Source organism: Melampsora larici-populina, assembly GCF_000204055.1.
Source record: "Melampsora larici-populina 98AG31 unplaced genomic scaffold MELLAscaffold_26, whole genome shotgun sequence".
Lineage (NCBI taxonomy): Eukaryota > Fungi > Basidiomycota > Pucciniomycetes > Pucciniales > Melampsoraceae > Melampsora > Melampsora laricis-populina.
The window spans coordinates 185,550-206,098 of NW_006768790.1; the positions used below are offsets into that span (position 1 = coordinate 185,550).

General features: G+C 39.2%; 5 protein-coding genes across 5 annotated transcripts; 3 read left to right on the top strand and 2 right to left on the bottom strand.

Annotated features, from left to right (window-relative positions):
- Window positions 1-5,243: 5,243 nt before the first annotated feature.
- MELLADRAFT_107919 (uncharacterized protein) lies at window positions 5,244-8,448 on the top strand (the record flags this gene model as incomplete). The annotated part of the gene is made up of 7 exons (XM_007411611.1): window positions 5,244-5,275; window positions 5,425-6,352; window positions 6,425-6,534; window positions 6,604-7,840; window positions 7,905-8,140; window positions 8,208-8,320; window positions 8,399-8,448. The coding sequence occupies 7 exons, from the start codon at window positions 5,244-5,246 to the stop codon at window positions 8,446-8,448; spliced, it is 2,706 nt and encodes a 901-aa protein (XP_007411673.1).
- Window positions 8,449-9,840: 1,392 nt separating this feature from the next.
- MELLADRAFT_48948 (uncharacterized protein) lies at window positions 9,841-12,250 on the top strand (the record flags this gene model as incomplete). Its single annotated transcript, XM_007411612.1, has 7 exons — window positions 9,841-10,302; window positions 10,408-10,693; window positions 10,767-10,851; window positions 10,912-10,987; window positions 11,068-11,146; window positions 11,219-11,595; window positions 11,669-12,250. The coding sequence occupies 7 exons, from the start codon at window positions 9,967-9,969 to the stop codon at window positions 11,888-11,890; spliced, it is 1,461 nt and encodes a 486-aa protein (XP_007411674.1).
- A 2,296-nt stretch (window positions 12,251-14,546) lies between these two features.
- On the bottom strand, window positions 14,547-16,529 carry MELLADRAFT_88345 (uncharacterized protein; the record flags this gene model as incomplete). Its single annotated transcript, XM_007411741.1, has 10 exons — window positions 14,547-14,698; window positions 14,771-14,816; window positions 14,884-15,127; window positions 15,199-15,213; window positions 15,277-15,365; window positions 15,423-15,437; window positions 15,517-15,567; window positions 15,646-15,782; window positions 15,842-16,266; window positions 16,372-16,529. The coding sequence occupies 10 exons, from the start codon at window positions 16,527-16,529 to the stop codon at window positions 14,547-14,549; spliced, it is 1,332 nt and encodes a 443-aa protein (XP_007411803.1).
- Window positions 16,530-17,410: 881 nt separating this feature from the next.
- On the bottom strand, window positions 17,411-19,574 carry MELLADRAFT_37062 (uncharacterized protein; the record flags this gene model as incomplete). The annotated part of the gene is made up of 8 exons (XM_007411740.1): window positions 17,411-17,593; window positions 17,664-17,735; window positions 17,812-17,909; window positions 18,028-18,073; window positions 18,146-18,389; window positions 18,555-18,715; window positions 18,893-19,053; window positions 19,121-19,574. Coding segments are annotated over 8 exons (1,419 nt in total), but the record flags the coding sequence as incomplete, so codon positions are not given.
- Window positions 19,575-20,116: 542 nt separating this feature from the next.
- MELLADRAFT_88347 (uncharacterized protein) lies at window positions 20,117-20,399 on the top strand (the record flags this gene model as incomplete). The annotated part of the gene is made up of 2 exons (XM_007411613.1): window positions 20,117-20,319; window positions 20,381-20,399. 2 exons carry the CDS (start codon window positions 20,117-20,119, stop codon window positions 20,397-20,399), a joined length of 222 nt encoding a protein of 73 aa, XP_007411675.1.
- Between the last annotated feature and the right edge of the window lie 150 nt (window positions 20,400-20,549).

The following is a 20,549-nucleotide window of genomic DNA, read 5'->3' on the forward strand; positions in this document are numbered from 1 at the left end:
GTTTTTTTGGGTTTTGTGGCGTCAAGTTGGAATTCTTCCATTCCTTGAGGTGATACCGCACCAATCGATAAGGCGTTAGAAAGCCTGGAACGTTGGCATAACCAGCGTCGGCAACGTAGAAACGATCTGAAATGGCCAAAAAGATCAATATGATGATATTGACGAAAAGAGGAATGAAATCATTCACCTTCTGGCACAACAAACCGTTCTTCTTCTAATGCTTGGTGAAGAACACGAGCGTCGGCGTGTGAACCTTCTAAACCAGCATACACAAAAGTAAACATCATATTAAAAGAGCATCCAGCTAATACATTTTGCGTAAGTAATCCCTTTTGGTTTCAATGGGCTGGATGTTGATCAGCAGGAACTATGCAGGGAATGTGGGTGCCATCAATGGCACCCACGCATTTGTCAAAGTACGGTGTGAAACAAGGGTTGTTTCTAATTTCTTTAGGGCAGATCTCCCCTCTGGTAGGTTGAACAATGTACATTGATTCAAGGGAGGCGATGGCGTGACAGACATTGTTAAAGTATTTACTGATGGTATGTCCAGAGCGTTGAAAGCGCTCTCCAGCAACTCAATTGGATCCAGAATTTCCAATGATAAAAAGAAAGATCATAACTTGCTCTTCCTTTGATACACTACACTTGCGGTGGATGACAAGCTTGCTTTCAAGGGCTTTGATCAAGCCCTTGAAAGCACGCTTGTCCATTCAACAAATTTCTTGAAATCGGACATCACTGCCTTTGAGGATTTTGTTTGTATACTGATTTCCTCGAAGCTTTGATGTTCAACAAGGCCTCTTCTCGGTGATTATCGAAGCAAGGTAATCTACTCCAGCCTTGATGATGACCTTCAGAACCGCAATTGCCGGTCAAATAGATATAGAGGACGCGTCAGAGTTGGAATCAGAGGAACTCGGCATGATGGGAACTTGGAAGAAGGGATGGTTTGGGTGATCAAAGGCTCGAAACCTTTCTTTTGTTCATTGCAACTCTCAAGACCATTCTGGTTTTCAAAGATTTGAAGACTGTCCTTAATGATCACCAAAGCAAACACTTCATTACATCATTTTTCACAAATTCTCACAAAATGCGAAGTTCGGTTTTTTTTACAAAAATCACTTTTCTACATGTAGAAAAGAGGTCACTCAGAATTCGACTTCACAAAATCCGGCTTAAGTGAACGCAGCCTAAAGGTCATCAACTTTTCAGAAACACTAAATTCCACAACAACACTGGCTTTGAGGTACAGGAAACATTTTGTGCTTATTATATTCAATCACATGATCTGACATCCCTCTATAGTGCTGCAAGCAGCTATACAAAGAATGTAAACCTTGATGGCCCCATTTTCTGAAGCAGTGATCATGCTACTTAAGGACATTATTTTAAACCACAGGGTGCCAGAAGGATTAATCACCAATAACAGCTCTGGATTTATCTTGAAGCAATTCAAAGACTATGTCAAAACTTTAAACATCAAGCATATCAAAAATACACCATACCATACTTAAGCTAAAGGCTTGGTTGAGCAATTCCATGGAAATCTCATGAATAGTGTTCAAGTGGTGTAGCCCATGCAGTCAAAACCTCTGGGACAAATATGTTAGCTTTTATTGTACTCTCAAGTGAAGAAGCTCATCTATCATCTGAAATTTTAAGCATCAACTTTGACAGTTCTCTTGCAAATCTTGAACTGATTTATTGTCAGTGACACTTGTGAATCTACAAGCACAACAAAATATGAGAAGAACCTGTTAATTATCTCAATGAGAGAGTAAAAGAACAATACAGCCAAACCACCGGAGCATACGCTGAACAGAGTGTTGGACCAGGTGATAGAGTACTCTGATGTTTTGAAGGAAGACCCTCTAAGCTACATCCCACATGGGATGGACCCTTTATTATTAAAGATGCATTCCCAGATGGTACACTTGGATCAGTGACTTCAAACAAACATGTTCTCAGGCACAAACTAATGGCAGTCAATTAGTAAAAATTGACTGCACAATAGACAAGCTCTACTATGCCTCTCAGCCAACTTGTCAATTCCACAACCAATTCAAGTGAGCTAGAAGCAGATCTGGTCAAGTATATTGATCTCTTTAGCAGCCTTTTCAACATCATCAATGAAGATATTTTTAGCAAAACTCTTGATAGATCATTCACAAAACTTCAAGATATGAAATATCTAATCTTGAAGGGAAAAGATGCTACAATCTCAAAGACAAACTGGTAAACTAAGAAGTTTATGGCCTTGCAGAGGGGATGATTTTATTCCCAATTTTTCATTTTTGCTTCCATTTTCATTGTTTCCTAAAGATCTACTTTCATGCTTTCATAACTTCTATTTTTCTTTGCGTACTTTTCCATATGGCTTTTTCAGGCAGACAGATCTCATACAGATCCGTCCCAATCATTGTCACTACCAATTTTTGACTGGGTCCAGCAGTACCAGACCTGGTCATTCCTTACCAATTAGACTCTCTTGTATTGAGGCATCCCCTTTTCCTCAATTTGTACCACCTTAAAATTTCCTTATTTGTACTGTAGTTGGAGATGTTTGCTCATATAAGCCACTTCCACCTCCCAAGAAATGGAAACAGCAAGTTACTTCCCATTCATCTTTTGCCCACAAATTGTGAGTGGATCATATGGGCCTGTTAATAAAAGATGTCATTATTCAATACACCCCTCAAGTTCTAACACCAGCATTAGGTATACTCATAGGGACCTAAGTATGCTTGGATTAAACCGTATAAGTCCAATGTACTTGATCTCATAGTAGTCACACTTATTTTGCTACTTGTTACATGTGTTTGGAAGATGCAACCTTTTGTAGTGTTATAAATGAAGGAATAATTTGATCCATTACAAAAAAAGTGCTGTACATTGAGTTTGTGCGCAAGGCCAAGGCAAACAACTTTTCTCTTTTGTCCAGACCAAGATACATATTTGGTACGGAAAAGTGTAGAGAGTTGGCGAGATTGCTCCCTGAAAAAGGGGCATCTCTCAGGTTATGGAGAAGTTTGTTGTACATAAGTCCCAGGCTCAAGACCTTGTGAGGGTGTGAGTGCGAGTGCGGGAATTTTGTTAAGTTTAACCCAGCAGATATTCTGTCCAATTTGATCTACAAGAAGTTGAACAATTTATAAAACTTGGAAAAATAAAACAAATCAAATGATGTCATTTATGACGTCATATCACAGTGAACGGTATAGAATAACCATCATGTGACACTCCATCACAATCACAACATGACCATCTTTAATCAAGTTATGTAGTAAAGACGCATGCGGTGATGAGGTTGTGCTACTATGAATGTGACACATCTGTGAGGTTGTAAGGTTGTGAACATGAGGAGCTCCATCTGGCAAGCAGAAGAGCAGATTATCAGCGTATACGACACGGTGGCACTGGGCCACACTGCCAATAAATCCAGCAGAGCCATGTGACAATGGATTTCAAACTACAACAGAGTGAAAATTTAAATCCACATAGCAATTGACCTTCGCCCAGCGCGCGCGTCTCGCGTTCACAAGTCGGTCGCCTGGTGGTGTAGGTTTGTTTGTAAAGCAAGCCACTTCTACTCCAGCCCACATAAATTGTGGAGCAAAAGCCAAACGGTCAAGAACCATATGTTGGCTGTTGTAGGCTGAAAGCAAAAGCCAGATTTCGAAGCTATGGTTTAGTGTGTTGAATTTGAGGCGTCAAATTCTTGCGGCAAAATCTAAGATCGACTTTTTTTTACAAGAGATCTAAGGATGCCTTCCGAGTCCGAAGCCAGTTGAGCTTGTATGTATGTACAAACTTGCATGGGATACGAGGTTGGATGCGTTTGACCACGACGCATGGATGATGGATGCCTTTATAGAAACTGTGTGTCCAATCAGTCTATGCCTTACTGTTATCCTTGGTCCTCGGATGGCTTGGTGCTTTTGCTTCGTCGTTTCTTTAAATTCAGAAGGGATCAGGCTCATCGGATGCTATTAAGGTTAACGGTATAATCCTCTTTTGCGAGCGCGCGTCGCGGCACGCTGACTCTTTACGTGGTCGTGAGCTACTTAGAAAACTCAAGTCACCGAAAGTGTGCTTGCCACGGTTGACTGATTGAACTTGACTAGAGGGTGCACTCTCGAACTCAACACAAAGCTCATCCCTATATTTTTTTGAAGAATGGATCCGTCCGGTGATGAGAAAAACGTACACTTGGTGATAAGGAAGGGAAACTAAAAAAACGGATAGAGATCGGGAGGGAGCTGTTCTCTTTGACCATGACGATCATGGCTTCAAAAGGAACGAAAAAAGACATGAACAGTTTGCTGGTTTACGTAAATAAAACTTGAATACCAAAGGACGGATCGAATATAATCGTGATTTTAACTCTGAAAGATTTCAAATGAGTTTTTCCAGGTGCTTCCATGAAAAGAAATGATTCTGGAGACTTATGTTTTTTTTTTTGACAAGTGATGTGATAACTGGTTTTAAATGAACAAGATAGCGAGTATCAGCGAGCATCTTAAAAATGGATGATACTATAAAACCTTTATCTAATTCATCCTTCGGTTGAATTTCTTAACTCGATAGACTGATAGTTTTGTCATTAGCGTTTGTCTTAAAATTGATCACGACTAAGTTCACGATGACATAAAAAAATGGACCATTCTTGGTTTTGAATGGAAATCAAATCGATCAATTGATATTTCACTTTTTAAAGTCGAATTTCTTTTTTACACATCTCTCTGATGGCAAGTTCAAATGACAAATGGTGAGTGAGTTGAGTTGAGTTGAATTGAATTGAGTAAATCAGATTACTTAGATTATTTGGTTGAATTCTGATTTCCAATTGATTTGAAATACAAACCCACTACTACCAATAGACTACGACTACTTCCATCAAATCACTGAGTAGCACTGAGTTTTTTTTTTCCACAAAAGATCTATAAAATGTACTCTGCCATCCCGCCCTCAAAGATTCCTCTTAATCTGAACTTCTTCCCACTAAAACTTCTTTAAGTCTTTTGCGTGTAATCTATTCAAGCCTATGACCAAAACAGGAACCGTTCTTTTTTAACCTCCCTACTCTACTCAACAAAAAAATATCAGTTTTGCTTCATAGTTCCTAATTCATTCCTTTGATTAAAAATTTTTATTATATTCTGTGATTTCTGATCATCCTACTGAAAAGAAAATCAACCACAAGGAGTGCCAAGAAAACTCAGAATACTCCTTCAAGAAACATGAATCCTAACGTTCTTCATCAATTTGCCATGTCGGTCTCCTTTTTTATTGCATATTTCTTTCCTTTTGACTTGACCATTTTCAGCAGTACATTTTGTTTGGGCTTGTATCCAAATCCTCGCTTGCTGAGTTTTTTCTATCCTTTCTGACATTTTTTTTTTTTGAATTTGTTGGTTTCAGGGGTGCTCATCATGATGTTAAAGAACGACCGGTCTCTTTGCTCTCGCGGCCCAACCGAGCTTCTACTGCCTCATCCGGCGGCGATGATGATGATTTATCTACGAGTTCAAACTCCAATTCGAACTTTCAATCTCAGTTGTCAATTGACGATCGATTAAGTCGATTGGAATCTTCGATTGGTACCCTCGGTTTGATGTATCAAAGAGATATGAACGAGTTAAGAACCCAATTGGATTGTCTGATGAACAAACCGAAGGACTCGCCGCCCTTCTCAGCTATCAATTCTAGTCATCTCAATAAAAATGCTACCCCATTTGTACCATTGACTTCTACCTACCTTAACACCAACACTACTAATCATCACGAAAACGACGAAAAAAATGAAAATGCCAAGAACCCGGGCGCTGTCAATCAACCCTTTAACTCATTATCACAAACTGAGCAAATCCATTCTCTTTCTCAACAAGTTAACTTACTCTCTCAAACCATGTCTCAACTTTTATCTACTTTGATTACATCTCCTTCTGCCAACACTCCTTCGACTGGTCTCAATTTACCACCTCAATTACTTCCGATTCAAAATCTTAACGTGCCGAAATTACGACCAGCTGTTAGCCAAACCCTTCCACAAATCCCTGCACAGATTCCTAATCCACCTATTCAACGAAGTCTGAGTATCAATAGTTTCTCGAGTCCACCAAATCGAGCTCATCCTGGACATCCACCTCATTTGAACTTCAACTCTCCTTCAAATGATTATATCCAAAAAAGGCTTTATGATGCTACTTCTTTACCTTCACCGCAGTTGGTGCTATCACCCGTCAATTCTCAACACGAGCCTTACCCACCCAGAAACATGCTTACGATCTCCAATACACTTGGTCCCAATGCGTCTGCCTCTGTACCGCCTTCTCCTATGAGCCCCGCTGTTAGTACCTCTCGATCATCTTGAGCAATCTTGCAGTATTTTTGCTGATCTTTTTTTATATACGAACAACAGGCTTTCGATCAATATCATAGCGGTGGTAGTGCACCTGCTAATTCCCTTGCTGGCAAGTGGGAACAGCTAGGTATCACGGGTGATGTCTTACGTGCTATCGTTAGGTTTGGGTACGTGTGCTTTATGCTCAGATCGATTTGAGATGCTCAATGGCTGACTGTGAACTACCCACATCACAGAATTGGCCCACCAACCAAGACTCAACAAAAGTCAATTCCGTTGATGTTGGTCGGCAAGGATTTGGTCTCACAATCTAATCCAATCCAAGAACGTATTCAGGCCTACGTGATCCCAGCGCTTCAACTCATCAGTCACTCTGCTCGTGGTCCATCTTCTGGGGCTTATCCCGCTCATTTCCAACTCAACAAACCAGCCGCGCCTCCTGCACCCAATCAGACGGTCAAAGTGTTGATTATAACTGCTACCCTTGATGAAGCCTCTCAAGCTTATCGACTTGCCAATGGCATCGCTTCCTTATTACCGTACGCTTTGAAAGTCAGCCATTGCTCTAGCGACGCCCAACCTCCTCCTTCGCACCCAGCTGTTTCAATGCACCCTCAGCCTCATATCCTCATTGGAACACCATCGAAACTTCTGGATCCTGTCAACGGTCTGCGAGGATACAATTTTGACGCTAGCGACTTTATCAGTGTAGTCTTGGACGAGATGGATCAACTCTTGGCTCGAAACATGACAGATATGGTCACCAGCTTGATGAATTTCTTACCTACAAACCAAGTCACCTCTTCGCCGGATCGTTTGAGCCCACCTTTGCTACCTAAATCTTCCACAGGTGCAGACTGCCCTACTCCCGCTTTTGATAACGCTCATCGACCACCGGGGAGTCAGTACTCTGTAACTTCGCCCATCGGTCCCTCCTTCAAATCTGCACCTTCACCACTTACACCCGGATTTCCTACTACTCCTCAAGACCCTCCTCGTGGTCGTCAGACTTGTATCTTTAGCTGTACTGTACCACAAGATGTGCTGAGCTATGCTCGCACGCTCAATCTTCGAGCCCGAGTGCTTGTTCGACGCGATGAACCCGCTTCCAACAACTCGGCTACTCATCAATCTAACAACGGCCCAGCAGGATCTTACGAGGTATCCGATCTACGTGGACAACTTCCTAATTCATTGCCTTCCCTCTCTGGACGAATCAGTCCACAAGAACTTGTCAAAAGCCTTCGACAATACTATGTTTCGATCCAAATGGGTGGAGGAGTGACTGGAAGGAGAGGACGTGAATGGAAGCTTGATGCACTTGTTGAATTGTTATTAGATCTTGATCATCCACCCGAGGCTGCTGGGGGTGAGCATGGTCAACCTTTTGTGTTGGTGTATTGTAACAGTGTTGATTCGGTGGAATGTGTGAGCCAAAAATTGATCTCACAAGGTATCGATGCTCTTGCCTTGGTAAGCCCGCTTCATACTGCTCATCGTTTTCACAAGCTGTTTACTTACAAAAAACTTAATGTAGCATCAAGATATGGGTCCAGCTGCTCGTCACTCCATCCTGACTCGCTTCAACAAAGCACCTCTAGGCAACGGATTTGGAAACCAAAAAGGTCCGAAGATGAAAGCTCTGGTCGTTTACGACGTACTTTCAAAGAGCTTAGTAGACCTACAAAGTTATCAATCAATCTTGCCTGTCGCGCGTCAAACGATTCTTGTCAACTTTGAACTTCCACGCGCTGTTGAGGACTATGTACATCGGTTAGTGTCTTTTCTCATTTCTCCTCTCAATGAACGATCCTGATGATTAGTTCTTCGATTTCTGTAGAGCTGCTTGTATGATTTCAAACCATAAAAGACCAATTGGATCTGGAGGCGTTTTGATAAATTTTGTTTCAGTTCTTTCTGATGTTGAGATGGTCAGATCCATTGAAAGTTTTTGTAAGTTTGAGTTTATCAACCGAATAAGATGGTTATATTTGAAGCTTATGGACTCTGTTATGTTTGATTTTGATACAGATCGATGTCAAATTAATGAATTACCGCATCACCATTTACATCTCTTGTAGCCACTTTTCATCTCATTTCCTTCTCCTGACTGCCAAAAAGTCAACTCAAAGCTATCATCTTTTCCATATACCTAGGATCGTATTGATCAATTCTGTCCACTTCTCTTCACCCAAAACTTGTACATTTCATAACTTTGATCATATACCATTTCCTTTTCGATTTCAATCTGTTTTCTGCATCTATTCTTCTATATGCTTTTATTTTGTGTGAGAGCGTGTTTATGTTTGTGTGTGTTTATCACTGCAAGTGTTTGTCTTAAGATTATCTTTTCAGTTTCTTATGCTATGAATTGTTTTTTTTTCCCGGTTTTGTTTTGTTTTTCTCTTTTCTTTTCTATCTTCTTGCCATGCATTATATTTTGTAACTTGAAACCATATCAGAAAAAAAACAAACAAGAAATCATACTTTATTTTTATCTCTCTTCTAACTACACATCATATTTATTTTCTTTTTTTTTTTGTCTTTCTTTTTTTTTCTTTTGTATTGATCTGAGTTAAAATTTTTGTTGTAAACAAGACAAAACAAAAAATTAAATCAAGTTGATTTGTTTTTTTTGCTCAGATTATAACACAACTCATTCCATGTTCTTTTTTTGTTGTTCTTGCAATGATCTTGTTGTTTGAGATCTTTTAAGTATCTTTTTTATTCTTTTGTCTCTTGGATTCTTGTTTTTGTTTTGTTTTTTTACTTGTAAGTATCCATCTTATTGAGCGTCCTGCAGTTTGCATTTTCAAATATTCAAATATGGAAAAACGTCATTGTTTGACTCATCCTTGGAATCAAATCTTCTTTATCTTTCTCACGTGGATTGAGGCTGCATTTAGTTTTTCCGCATCTTTTGTGATCCCAATGCCTCTCATTCGAAGATTAGCGCAGATTCTCTTTTATCTGAACCGGATCTTTATGAGTTGTATAAAACTTGGATTTCCTTTCGAGCTTTTCAGTATCCTCATCTCCTTCCTGCATGCCTATTGATAGAAAAAATCTGATCAAGTTGATAATTTTGAACGCTTTGTAAAACATTGATCCCTTCGCGTTAACTTTTGAAATTCGGCTGAAAGAAACCTTGATACGTTGAATTGTTCATCATTCCAAATACTTTCATTAAATAGACAATTCAACACAATCGACTCGGGATAGGCTGGACAGAGCTTTGAAGGCAAGTTTCAGGTTGATTTTTCGCATTCTGGGGTTTTGACTCATTTGGCGCTCCACAGCCACCGTACATGTTTGAGTCTGAGAGTAGAAATCAAGCTGGGGCTAAGCAAAAGGAAGTTCCCAAAATCATGGGTTAAGTCTAAGTATGAATGGCTTTAGCCAGGGATGATGGAAACCTGTCAATCGATCTGAATCTCAGCCAATCCAATTTCAAATCAACCAACTCAAACTCAAACAAAACGAACTAAAGGACGAATAGATAGAAAACTAAACAATCAAAGAAGAAAGTCACTGAAGAAGAACTTAAGGGCTGTTTATTCAACTGATGAATCTATTCAAAAAGATCAAAATCGAATGAAATGTCAAGTCATCCAGAAGGAAACCCATTACCAGAGAATGGAGTAGTCGACAGATTAACGAAATCACAATATTCAACAGTCAAATCATTTTGGCAAGAGTTTTTCAAATTGATTGATCAAGCACCCGAAAGAGGAACATGGAAAGCAACAAACGATCAAGAATCCAACGAATCACAAACTAATAATGAAACTAATAATGAACCTGTTCCTTCGAATATTAAAGATGAAAACTTGAAAGAAAAGTTGAGATCTGAACAAGAACTTAGGGATGCTAAAGCTGCTTTAGAAAAATATGGTAGAATTAAGTTTTTAGAAATCTTTTGGGGAATGATTATGGTCAGTCATTTCTTTGGATCTTCAAAACACTCTTCAAAATACTAATCTTCTTGTGTGTGTGTGTTTGCTTTTATTATACTGGGATACTCATACTCCACACCTTAGATGGACGATCCAGATGTAATAGTATTGAAATTTTTAAGAGCAAGAAAATGGAATGTATCGGCAGGTGTAGCCATGATGGCAGCATGTATGAAATGGAGAATTGAATTTGGAGTAGAAGACATTATAGAAAAAGGTGAAGAAGGTTTAAAAGATTGTGAAGGGTTCATACATCAAATGAAGATAGGTAAAAGTTTCATTCAAGGTACTGATAAACAAGGTAGACCTATTGTTTATATCACGGTCAGATTACATAAGATGTCGGATACTGGGATTAGAGCTTTAGAGAGTATGTTTGTTAAGTTTATCTTCCATTCAACTTCACAAACAAACCTGATCGATTTTTGATTTGATGTTCTTAGAATATATTATCTTCGTGATGGAATCTGTTCGGATCATGCTCACTCCACCTATAATCGAGAAAACAACAATCGTGATCGATATGACGTGAGTATCTTTTCCTCCATAGTTATTCTCTTCTCAAATCTGACACACATGTCTTCTTAGTGGATTTGGTCTAGCGAATATGGATTGGAAATCACTTGGGTTCATTTTGAAATGTTTAGAATCTTATTACCCAGAAGTAAGTTTATCAATTCAAGCTCTGCTCATCAAGCAGTTTCGTAAAAGTTCATTTCAACTGATCTTATGAACATGAATCAGTCATTGAATGTTTTGCTTGTACATAACGCGCCTTGGGTGTTTCAAGGGATTTGGAAAATTATCGCACCAATGCTAGATCGTTTGTCTCTACCTTTAATTCATTACTCATGTATTCTCCTAATGATTTTTATTTTTATCTTCGCCTACATAGCGGTCGTACGGGCCAAGATTCAAATGACAAAGACACCCGAAGAGCTAAAAGTGCATATCGACGAACGACATCTAACGAAAAACTTAGGAGGTACCAATGATTGGACATGGGAATACGAACCAGTGAAACCATCTGAAAATGAGAAGATGAATGATCAACTTGCTAAAGCTCGTGAGATGAGACACCGAAACACGTTGATAGGATTATATATGGATGCCACTCGAAAATGGTGTGATGAATCTACTGATTCTTCTTTACCTTCAATGGTAGAAATCGAGCCAGATAATGAAAAGACAGCTATGGCCATAGATAACAGTCCAGAAGCAATCTTAAGGAGATATTTTATGTATCATCTTAGAGCACATTATTTTATACTAGTAAGTTTGATTCAGTTCATGTGATGAATGGAGTGTAATGAACTGATTTTTATCTTATTTTCTTGACTTACAGGATGTATATGTTAGAGGTAGATCATTTTATCATCGTAAAGGACATGTAGTAGGTAATGGTTTGATTACATTTCAATATCCCAAGGTCAAAGATAAATCAGGGAAAGAAATTGATGAATGGGAAGTATTGGGTTATCCAATGAGTCGAGAACAGATTTTAATCTTGATTCAAAGAATGAAAACTTTAATGAAAAAACGTAATATTGCTTATCCAGATATATGATTTGATTTTTCCTTCTTCTAATGTTATATTTTCTAAATTATAGTTTCAACCGTTTACTGCAAAAATCTTATTTATTAATTGTCCTCTATTTTTTATTCAAAGCTTCAACATTTTACAGTTTAGGTCAATAGGACCAACTATGATCATATAGCTTCATCCAAAACGAATGGATGATGTTGATGTCTTAACTCTGATTTCTTTTCTTACATTGTTGTTTCTCTAACTTTTGTAGATATCGTTGTATTTTCTTTATTGATGTTTGATTTCTAAATGCAATTACCCAAAGATGGTGTAAAGTTTTTTGATGTATACATGATTGATGATTTTGTCTTTTCAGCAAGATTGAGTTGATATGCAGTTAATCATCTTGGTGATACAAGTTGACTCATTTAAATGCCATCAATGGTCACATGGATGAAATGTTTAAATTTATGTACTGCATGTTTGCCCTAAGGCTTAAACCGCTGAAAAGGATGAGATTATACTGGCATTCGGCAAACCATACCCATTCCCAATTGGCAATATACCGTGCCTTGGGTGGAGAATGATTTGATATCATCACAGAGTTTTGGGAAATGGGGAGTGTTCACCAAAATTGTTTGTGGTGAGGCTGCAAGAGACCTTCAAAGATCCAAGGTGACGTTAGAACATGTCCTGTATAGGTTCGGCCGATGAGTCCACGGTGACGGAGCCGGGTTGGCTTCCTTCGCGATCCTCCTCTGTCCAAATATACCATCAAGAAAACTTCAACGATTTACAAAGCTAACCAAACCAAAAATGGTAAGCTCAACTTCATATATTCTATGAACGCTCATATTGATACACTTCCTGACGATTTCTCCTTGTACGTTCTGTGATATCCCGAATCGATGATTGTCCGATATTTTGTATGAAGGCAAAAGCGAATGCAAAACGAATCACGGCTCAAAACCAACGTTTACTAAATCAGCTGTCGAAATTCTTATTAGGTTCAAACGTACATTAGAATTTCCTCCCTTCATGCTCTTATATGATCCCTTTGCAGTCTGTTCAAGCTCTTGCAAGAGGAGAGAAAAACTTGACGCAAAGTTACAACGCCCGTATTTTTCAAAATAAAATCTCGTCATGATAAAGACAAATCCGCTGATTCGACTTGATTTTTTTGGGCGATTTCGGGCTGATTGTGTTCACGACCAAAAATAAATTCCATCATACAAGGCAATTCATCTAATATCAATAATAATCTTTAAAAATTCAACAAAATCTTACCTTTCATTCCACACAATTTTATATATATTAACTTCCTTTTTATCTTATGTTTCTTATTCTTTACTTTATACTTCTTCTGGTATAACTAATAATAATATAAGAAATCCAGAAGATTTATCAATAGGTTTAAATCAATATTTAGTTGATTTTTGTTATCTTTCAATTTTGATTTGGACTACAACTGGGATTTTTTCTACTTCATTTTGGTGGCTTTATTCATTAGTAAGTTGAACTCATACCTATTTTTTATTGAAATATTAAACTGATTTTCATTTTCGTCTGTTTTTAGATTCCAATTTATGGTTTTTATAAAAGTTTTAATTTTCTTCGTTTATATGTTTTTCCTAGACTTTTTGCATCAAGATAGATCACTTATTCTGAATCTTAAACTAACAAGTTGTCAGATCTGGATGACTTACTTCTCAAGTGGCATCTATACCTCGTGAAATAATCGTGGCTGTGATGCAAGTGATGCTCTTGAGGAGCTTTGGTGCCCATGTACATATCAAGTCTCTGAAACATGCTAGTTCTCAAGTACCAAAAAATGAACTTACCGGAATGAAAACCTTGTAGATGTTCCAATGAGAATGATGATATGCTGAGGTTAGCGCGCCTAACCTTATGACTTAAATTAAGTCCATGATGAGGCGGACGTGACCGCGTCGGATGAGGGGCTTAGTTGAGCTTACCATAATCAATCCATAATAAAGAGCCATCGCATTTCCAAAAAAATCTAGACAGACTTTCAAAAAGGAAGGATACAGTAAGGAGCATATTGATGTGCAGACTACATAACGACAAGCAAACATGTGTTGCAGTGCGTTGACAGATATATCAAAACAGGAAGAGAAACTGAAAAAAGGGAAACCAGGAGAGAGAGATCAGTTCATCCAACATAGAATGAGCCATACACAACAAGATAGAACGCTCTATAAATGCATCCCTAAAATCCATCCACAATCTAAATCTAATTGATTAAGACGAATGACCCTTCTCTTCTTTTTAACTGGGTACAATAGATTCATCAATGAAGCAAGTAACCAAAACTGCAAGACAAGAAAGCATCAAATTAAATTGAAAAACTTTCATCAAAGCTTTTGAATAACTTTCTTTTGCAATAAGTTTTAAAGTTTCAGTTGGTAATTCAAAACCAATTGAAGATTGTTTTCTAATTTTTTCAATCATCTATTGATCCATCACAAGAGAAAACCAATTAATTAACTTCGTTTTCAAAAGTCTTTTTTGAGAAGTATGTAACTGTTTGTACAAACCTCAAGTGATCCTGGTCCAGTAATCCTTTTCTGAAGTTCTCGAACTAATACATTTTGTAAAATTGCTCCACTCTATTCCAGTAGATGAAAAAAGTCAGCTAGATAGGATCATACAAAGTGAATATAGAGAGATTGACTCAAACAATTGCAACTCCTACTACTTGGCCGGTATACCGAAACAAGTAAATAAGTGCTGTGGCAATTGCCATCTCTTCAGCTGAGACTGAAACCATCAAACCCACTGTGGACCATAAAGAGACTGTCACTATGTCTATTTGACTTTTTCTTGCTACACTTTTTGTTGTAGAAATGTAAAAAAAAACAAAGAGCGAGATGAGACGGAGGAAGGAAATCGACATACCAAGTAAGGAAGTTAGTACCGATGAAAACCCAAAGCCGATTGGAATCTAGGAAAACAAACAAACGTTTAACATGATAAGAAAGCCGTGATTAAGCATAAGGATTAGGACATACAATTGCAATCCATTGTGACCATGCTTGTTTTAACCCACTCGCAAGCATGATAGCTGAACCAGTTCCAAAGAAAACAGCACCACCCACGGTAATAGCTTTATGCCGCGAAGTCAGCCGAATGAGAAGCCCGGATAGTAGAGAGCCAAAAGCTATGGCAATGGAATTTGAGACTAGGTGGAGGCCTGCTTCAGATGAAGTTTGGGATGCGACAGTTTCGAGGTACATAGGGTACATGTATAGCACACTGTAGGAGCCAGTGTGTTAATCTCAGCCAATGACCTTACTTGGGTGAGGAGAGGAGAAGAAGTAATGTACCTGTAGAAGACCATACTGGATTGAGAAATGATATGAGCTATGGCAATCATATTGAAGCAGAAAGGAAAGAAGGCGCACCTGATCAAAAAGTATGTACAAGCAATCGAGGATGGTGACTTCTGCTTGAGTAATTTGATTGGTAAAACGGGCTCAGAAGCCACTCGAGCCTCAATATAGAGAAAAGAGATGAAGAAAACAATGAAGGAAAGTGATGTGAGATAAACTCGAGGATCTGTCCACTGGAATTCAGCAAAAAAAAGAGGTTAATCTTTTGTTCTCCTTTGTGTAACGCATGAATTGAGCATTAATTATACTGACAGGTAATTGCTGATCATTTTTAAAACTGAGCGATAACAATAAGCTCCCGTTCTATGATTTTTCAACAGAACGCAATATACAAACCATGGTCAGTTTGAATCCTACAAACCACGAGAGAGGGGAACTGACCCATAGGACTAAGCTCAAGCTTCCCCACCAATCTATTCGGCGAATCAATTCCGCTTTATTGGTAGCTTCACCTTCGCAGCGATAATCAATGAAATACGCTACCATTCCCATTGCAAGGACGAGGACTGGTACCTGGCCTGTCTTTAAACAGGTAAGAATACTAGTATCAAATCAAGAATTGAGATTCAGACATTACCTATGAATGGAGATCTCCAACCTAATCCCTCTGCAAGCCATCCACCCAAAGGTCCACCCAAGGCCGCACCAGCCCCAAAACAGATACTTGTAAGTCCTTGAACCACTCCTCTTCGATTGAGCGGTACAAGATCACATGCGATGATACTACTAGTAGTCATCACCCCGCCACCACCTGTCCCAGCCACGAAGCGTGCAATGATAAATGAATTCATAGAGGTAGAAAGTCCGCATGCTATAGTTCCAATGGTAAATAAAGTAAGAGCTATAAAAATCGACAAACGTCTACCAATTAGATTTGAAAGACGACCGTATAAAGGTGAGGTGGCTGAAAGTGCAAGAAGATAAGAGGTTCCTAGCCAAGATACCTCGTTTGCAGCTGAGAATGAGGAAGCTATTGAAGAACTCAAAGTAGCGACAATGGTACTATCGAGCGCTACAAGAAAGACACTGTGGCGATTGGAAAATCAAATAAAGGTCGGCTGAGATTGATAAAGTGAAGAGTTAGAAGATGAGAAATGAAGGACTAACCCGGTCCAAGTAGCAGCAAAGATAGTGACCTTTTTATAACTTGGAAGGTCAATTGGTCTTGCTAATGGTTCTTGAAGGTCATGGTCATGAGATCGAAGTAATGGAGTAGTTTCATCGTTGCCACTGGATTGATTTCGTTTGATGGCCATTATCCTCATTTTCGTCTTTTCTACTTATCATCAACATCAACTGATTCTCAATAATGTTGTATCAACTTTGGTCCATTAACCGATCCCTCAACGATCAGGTGGACACTAACTTTGAGCCCGATATCGGATCCCAAGACTCTTTCTTGATATACCAGTTTTGCGGGGTTCAAAGTCTATCTATCGCAGAATGTCAGTGAAGATAACGGCCTCCCAATGTCAGTCATACTATACGACTCTGAATTGACAAGATCTGGACCACCATCAAGCCCTCGGAAAGCTCTGGGGAAATGATCCGTCCTCAAAGCGGTCAAAGTCGTCAAATCCAAACCATACAAACTGGGCAAAACCCAGAATTTGTGATCAATATCGGGTTCGTCGGTAGGTTTCTACAAAAATCAACCCAAGGAAATCGCACACCAATATTTAGGCGACAATCTCGGAATACTGATGATGAGATTGTTCATTCAAGAATTCGTGACATGATCTTTGTCGGGATTTGAGCAACAAACCTGATTGTAGGACTTCATTATCTGGGGACAGCGAAGCTTCGAGTCACTTGTACATATAGCATAAATGATGACCAAAATGACCCGTGAACGAAAAAAATTGCATTTCCAATAAACACTAACAAAAAAAGTCAAAAGACGTTAAGAATTACAGCACTAAAGATATTGATGCTTAGTGTACATACCAACAGACAAATGTGTGGTGATAGATGTCCCAAAAGAAAAATCAAAGCATAGAGAAGAGACGCTACGACAGAGACAGGGAGATCAATTTTGCAATGTGCCTTATATTCAAATCAGAATAAAAATGCTCTATAGATGCTTCACTATAATTCTACCATCATGCAAATCCAAATGATTATCAAGTAGTTTTTCTTCTTGTTTTCACCTTTCTACTGTAGATTCATCAATAAAGAAGGTAGTCAAAATCGCAAGACCAGAAAGAATTAAATTCCATTCAAAAACTTTCATCAACCCTTTTGAATAACTTTCTTTAGCAATAAGTCTCAAAGTTTCAGTTGGTAAATGAGAAACAATAGATGATTGTTTTCTAATCTTATCAATGATCTATTCATCAAGCAACACCAATTCATCAGTTGTTGTCTTCAATCTTCTGAAAAAAGTATACTGTACAGACCTCAAGGGATCCAGGTCCAGTAATCCTTGCATGAAGTTCTCGCACTAATACATTCTGTAGGATTGCTCCACTCTACTCTCAGTAGATAAATAGATAAAAGTCAGCCAAATAGGGTTAAGAAAAGTGACCATAAAGAATTAACTCAAACAATTGCGACTCCTACTACTTGTCCAGTATACCGAAAGAGGTAGGTGAGTGCTGTGGCGATTGCCATTTCTTCAGTCGAGACTGAAGTCATCAAGCCAACTGTGGACCATAAACACAGGCCATTAGCATGTCTATTCGACTTTTTCGCTCCGCTTATTATGGTCGGAACAATGCAAAAATGTCAGAGTGACAAAACAGAGAATTGAGATTGACAAACCGAGCAAGGAAGTAGCAACCCATGCAAACCCAAATCCGATTGGAACCTAGCAAAACAAAAAAGATGTTTAATTACAATAAGGATGCGATTCGGATCGAGCACAATTCGCAGGACGTACGATGGCAATCCATTGTGCCCATGCTTGTTGCAACCCACTCGCGACCATGATAGCTGAACCAGTTCCAAATACGACTGTACCAATTATAGTGGGTGTTCTATGCCGAGAAGTGAGCCGGATCATGAGCCCTGCTAGGAGAGACCCAAAGGCTATGGCAATGGAATTCGGGACCAGATGAAGGCCTGCTTGAGAGGATGTTTGAGATGCAACGGTTTCGAGGTACATGGGGTACATGTATAGTACACTTCGGAAGCAAGCAGATTGATCTCAGCTAATGAACATATTTTCCCAAGTGTGCTAGTAGAGAGAAGGAATTAGGTAGGTCGATTACCTGTAGAATACCATACTATGTCGAGAAATGATGTGAGTTATATCGATCATACAACAGCAGAAAGTAAAGAGGACAAACCTGATCAAGAAAAATGTACAAGCAATTGAGGATGGTGACTTAAGCTTGAGTAACTTGATCGGTAGTACGGGTTCAGAAGCTACTCGAGCCTCAATGTAGACAAAGACCACGAAGAAGCAAATAAAGGAGAGTAGTGTGAGATAAACTCGAGGATCTGTCCACTTGATTTCAAAAACATATTAATTGTTTGTTCTTATCTTGTAATGAGTCGAGTTTTGATCGTACTGACGGGCAATTGCTGATTATTCTTGAAACTGAGCGATAATAATAAGCTCCCGTTCTGTGATTTGTGATTTGTCAACGCGCGATATAAATACGACGGTCAGCTCCGCTTATACAAAACACGAAAGAGGAAAACTGACCCATAGTACTAAAGTCAAGCTTCCCCACCAATCAATCCGGCGGATCAATTCCGCTTTATCGACTGCCTCACCTTCACAGCGATAATCGATGAGATATGCCACCATTCCCATTGCAAGAACGAGGACTGGTACCTGGACTAAATTTAAATAGGTTAGAAATCTAGAGTCTTCATATGAAGTCGAGATTTAAGAGTCAGACTTTACCTATGAAAGCGTACCTCCAACCTAGCCCATCTGCAAGCCATCCACCCAAAGGTGCACCTAAGGCGGCACCAGCCCCGAAACAGATATTTGCAAGTCCTTGAACCACTCCTCTTCGATTGAGCGGTACAAGATCAGACGCGATGATGCTGCTAGTGGTCATAACCCCACCACCGCCCATACCAGCCACAAAACGAGCGAGGATGAAGGAATTCATGGAAGTAGAAAGTCCGCATGCTATAGTTCCGATGGTGAATAGGGTGAGAGCTATAAAAAGTGATAAACGTCGACCAACTAAATTTGAAAGACGACCATATAAAGCTGATGTGGCTGAAAGTGAGAGGAGATACGATGTTGCTAGCCAAGAGACCTCATTCGCAGCTGAGAACGAGGAAGCTATTGAAGAACTCAAGGTTGCGACAATTGTACTATCGAGTGCTCCAAGAAAGACGCTGAGAAAACCGGGAAACCAGTAACAAGATTAGCTGATAAACTTGAAGACCGGTCAAAAAATTAGGCAATCAGAAATTAGAACTGACGCTGTCCAAGCAGCAGCAAAGATAGTGAACTTTTTATAATTTGGAAGGTCAATTGGTCTTTGACGATTTGATTGAGATTGAAGTAGTAATGGAGTAGTTTCATTATTGTCATTGAACTGATCTCTGACTTGATTACCGTCAGGCTCTTCTTCATTTCTCGTCATCGCCATCGTCTGAATCAACTTTTGTATGGTCTTGCTTCTCTCAATTCCTGAAATCAATTGGTTGAGACCCGACATCGAATCTCACGAGTCACAACTTGCTCCTTAACATTTTGCGGGGTTCGATCTCGGTACGCAGCCCTGCAAATCAAGTTTTATAACTGGGATGTTGCGCTGAGCTCAAACTTAAAACTCCCCGTGAGCCAGTACCTGAGCTGTACCAGCTCGCTCAAATTTGGGTAAATGTCCATATTTCATCTCTGAAGCAAGCCCAACTCTGCTTGAGGGCCTGAGCTTCAATGTTGTGCTCTTGGAAGTTGAATGACATCGACCTCATGGTTCGAACTCTGAGCCCCAAGTTGTTACTACATATACGTGAAAAGGTGGTCAGCTTTCGGCCCGCTTCGGCGGTGCCATACGTTAAAATTGGAACGATACAGAGAAGATTAGCATGGCCCCTGCACAAGGATGACACATGTAGTCAGAATGGATTCACCTACGGGTGAAGATTTTTTTTTCTATTGTAACATCTGAATGACTGTTATTTACATCTCTTCTTTGAGTCGACAAAGAGCCAAGTAGGAAACATCAACGTTCAGGATTGTAATAAATTTTGATCATCTCATATTTTCTTTTGGCTGCATGTCTCTTAATCAACTGATTCTTTGATATCATTTGTAAAGCACATCGGAAATATATGATCGAGATTTCATATACTATTAGAAAAGATTA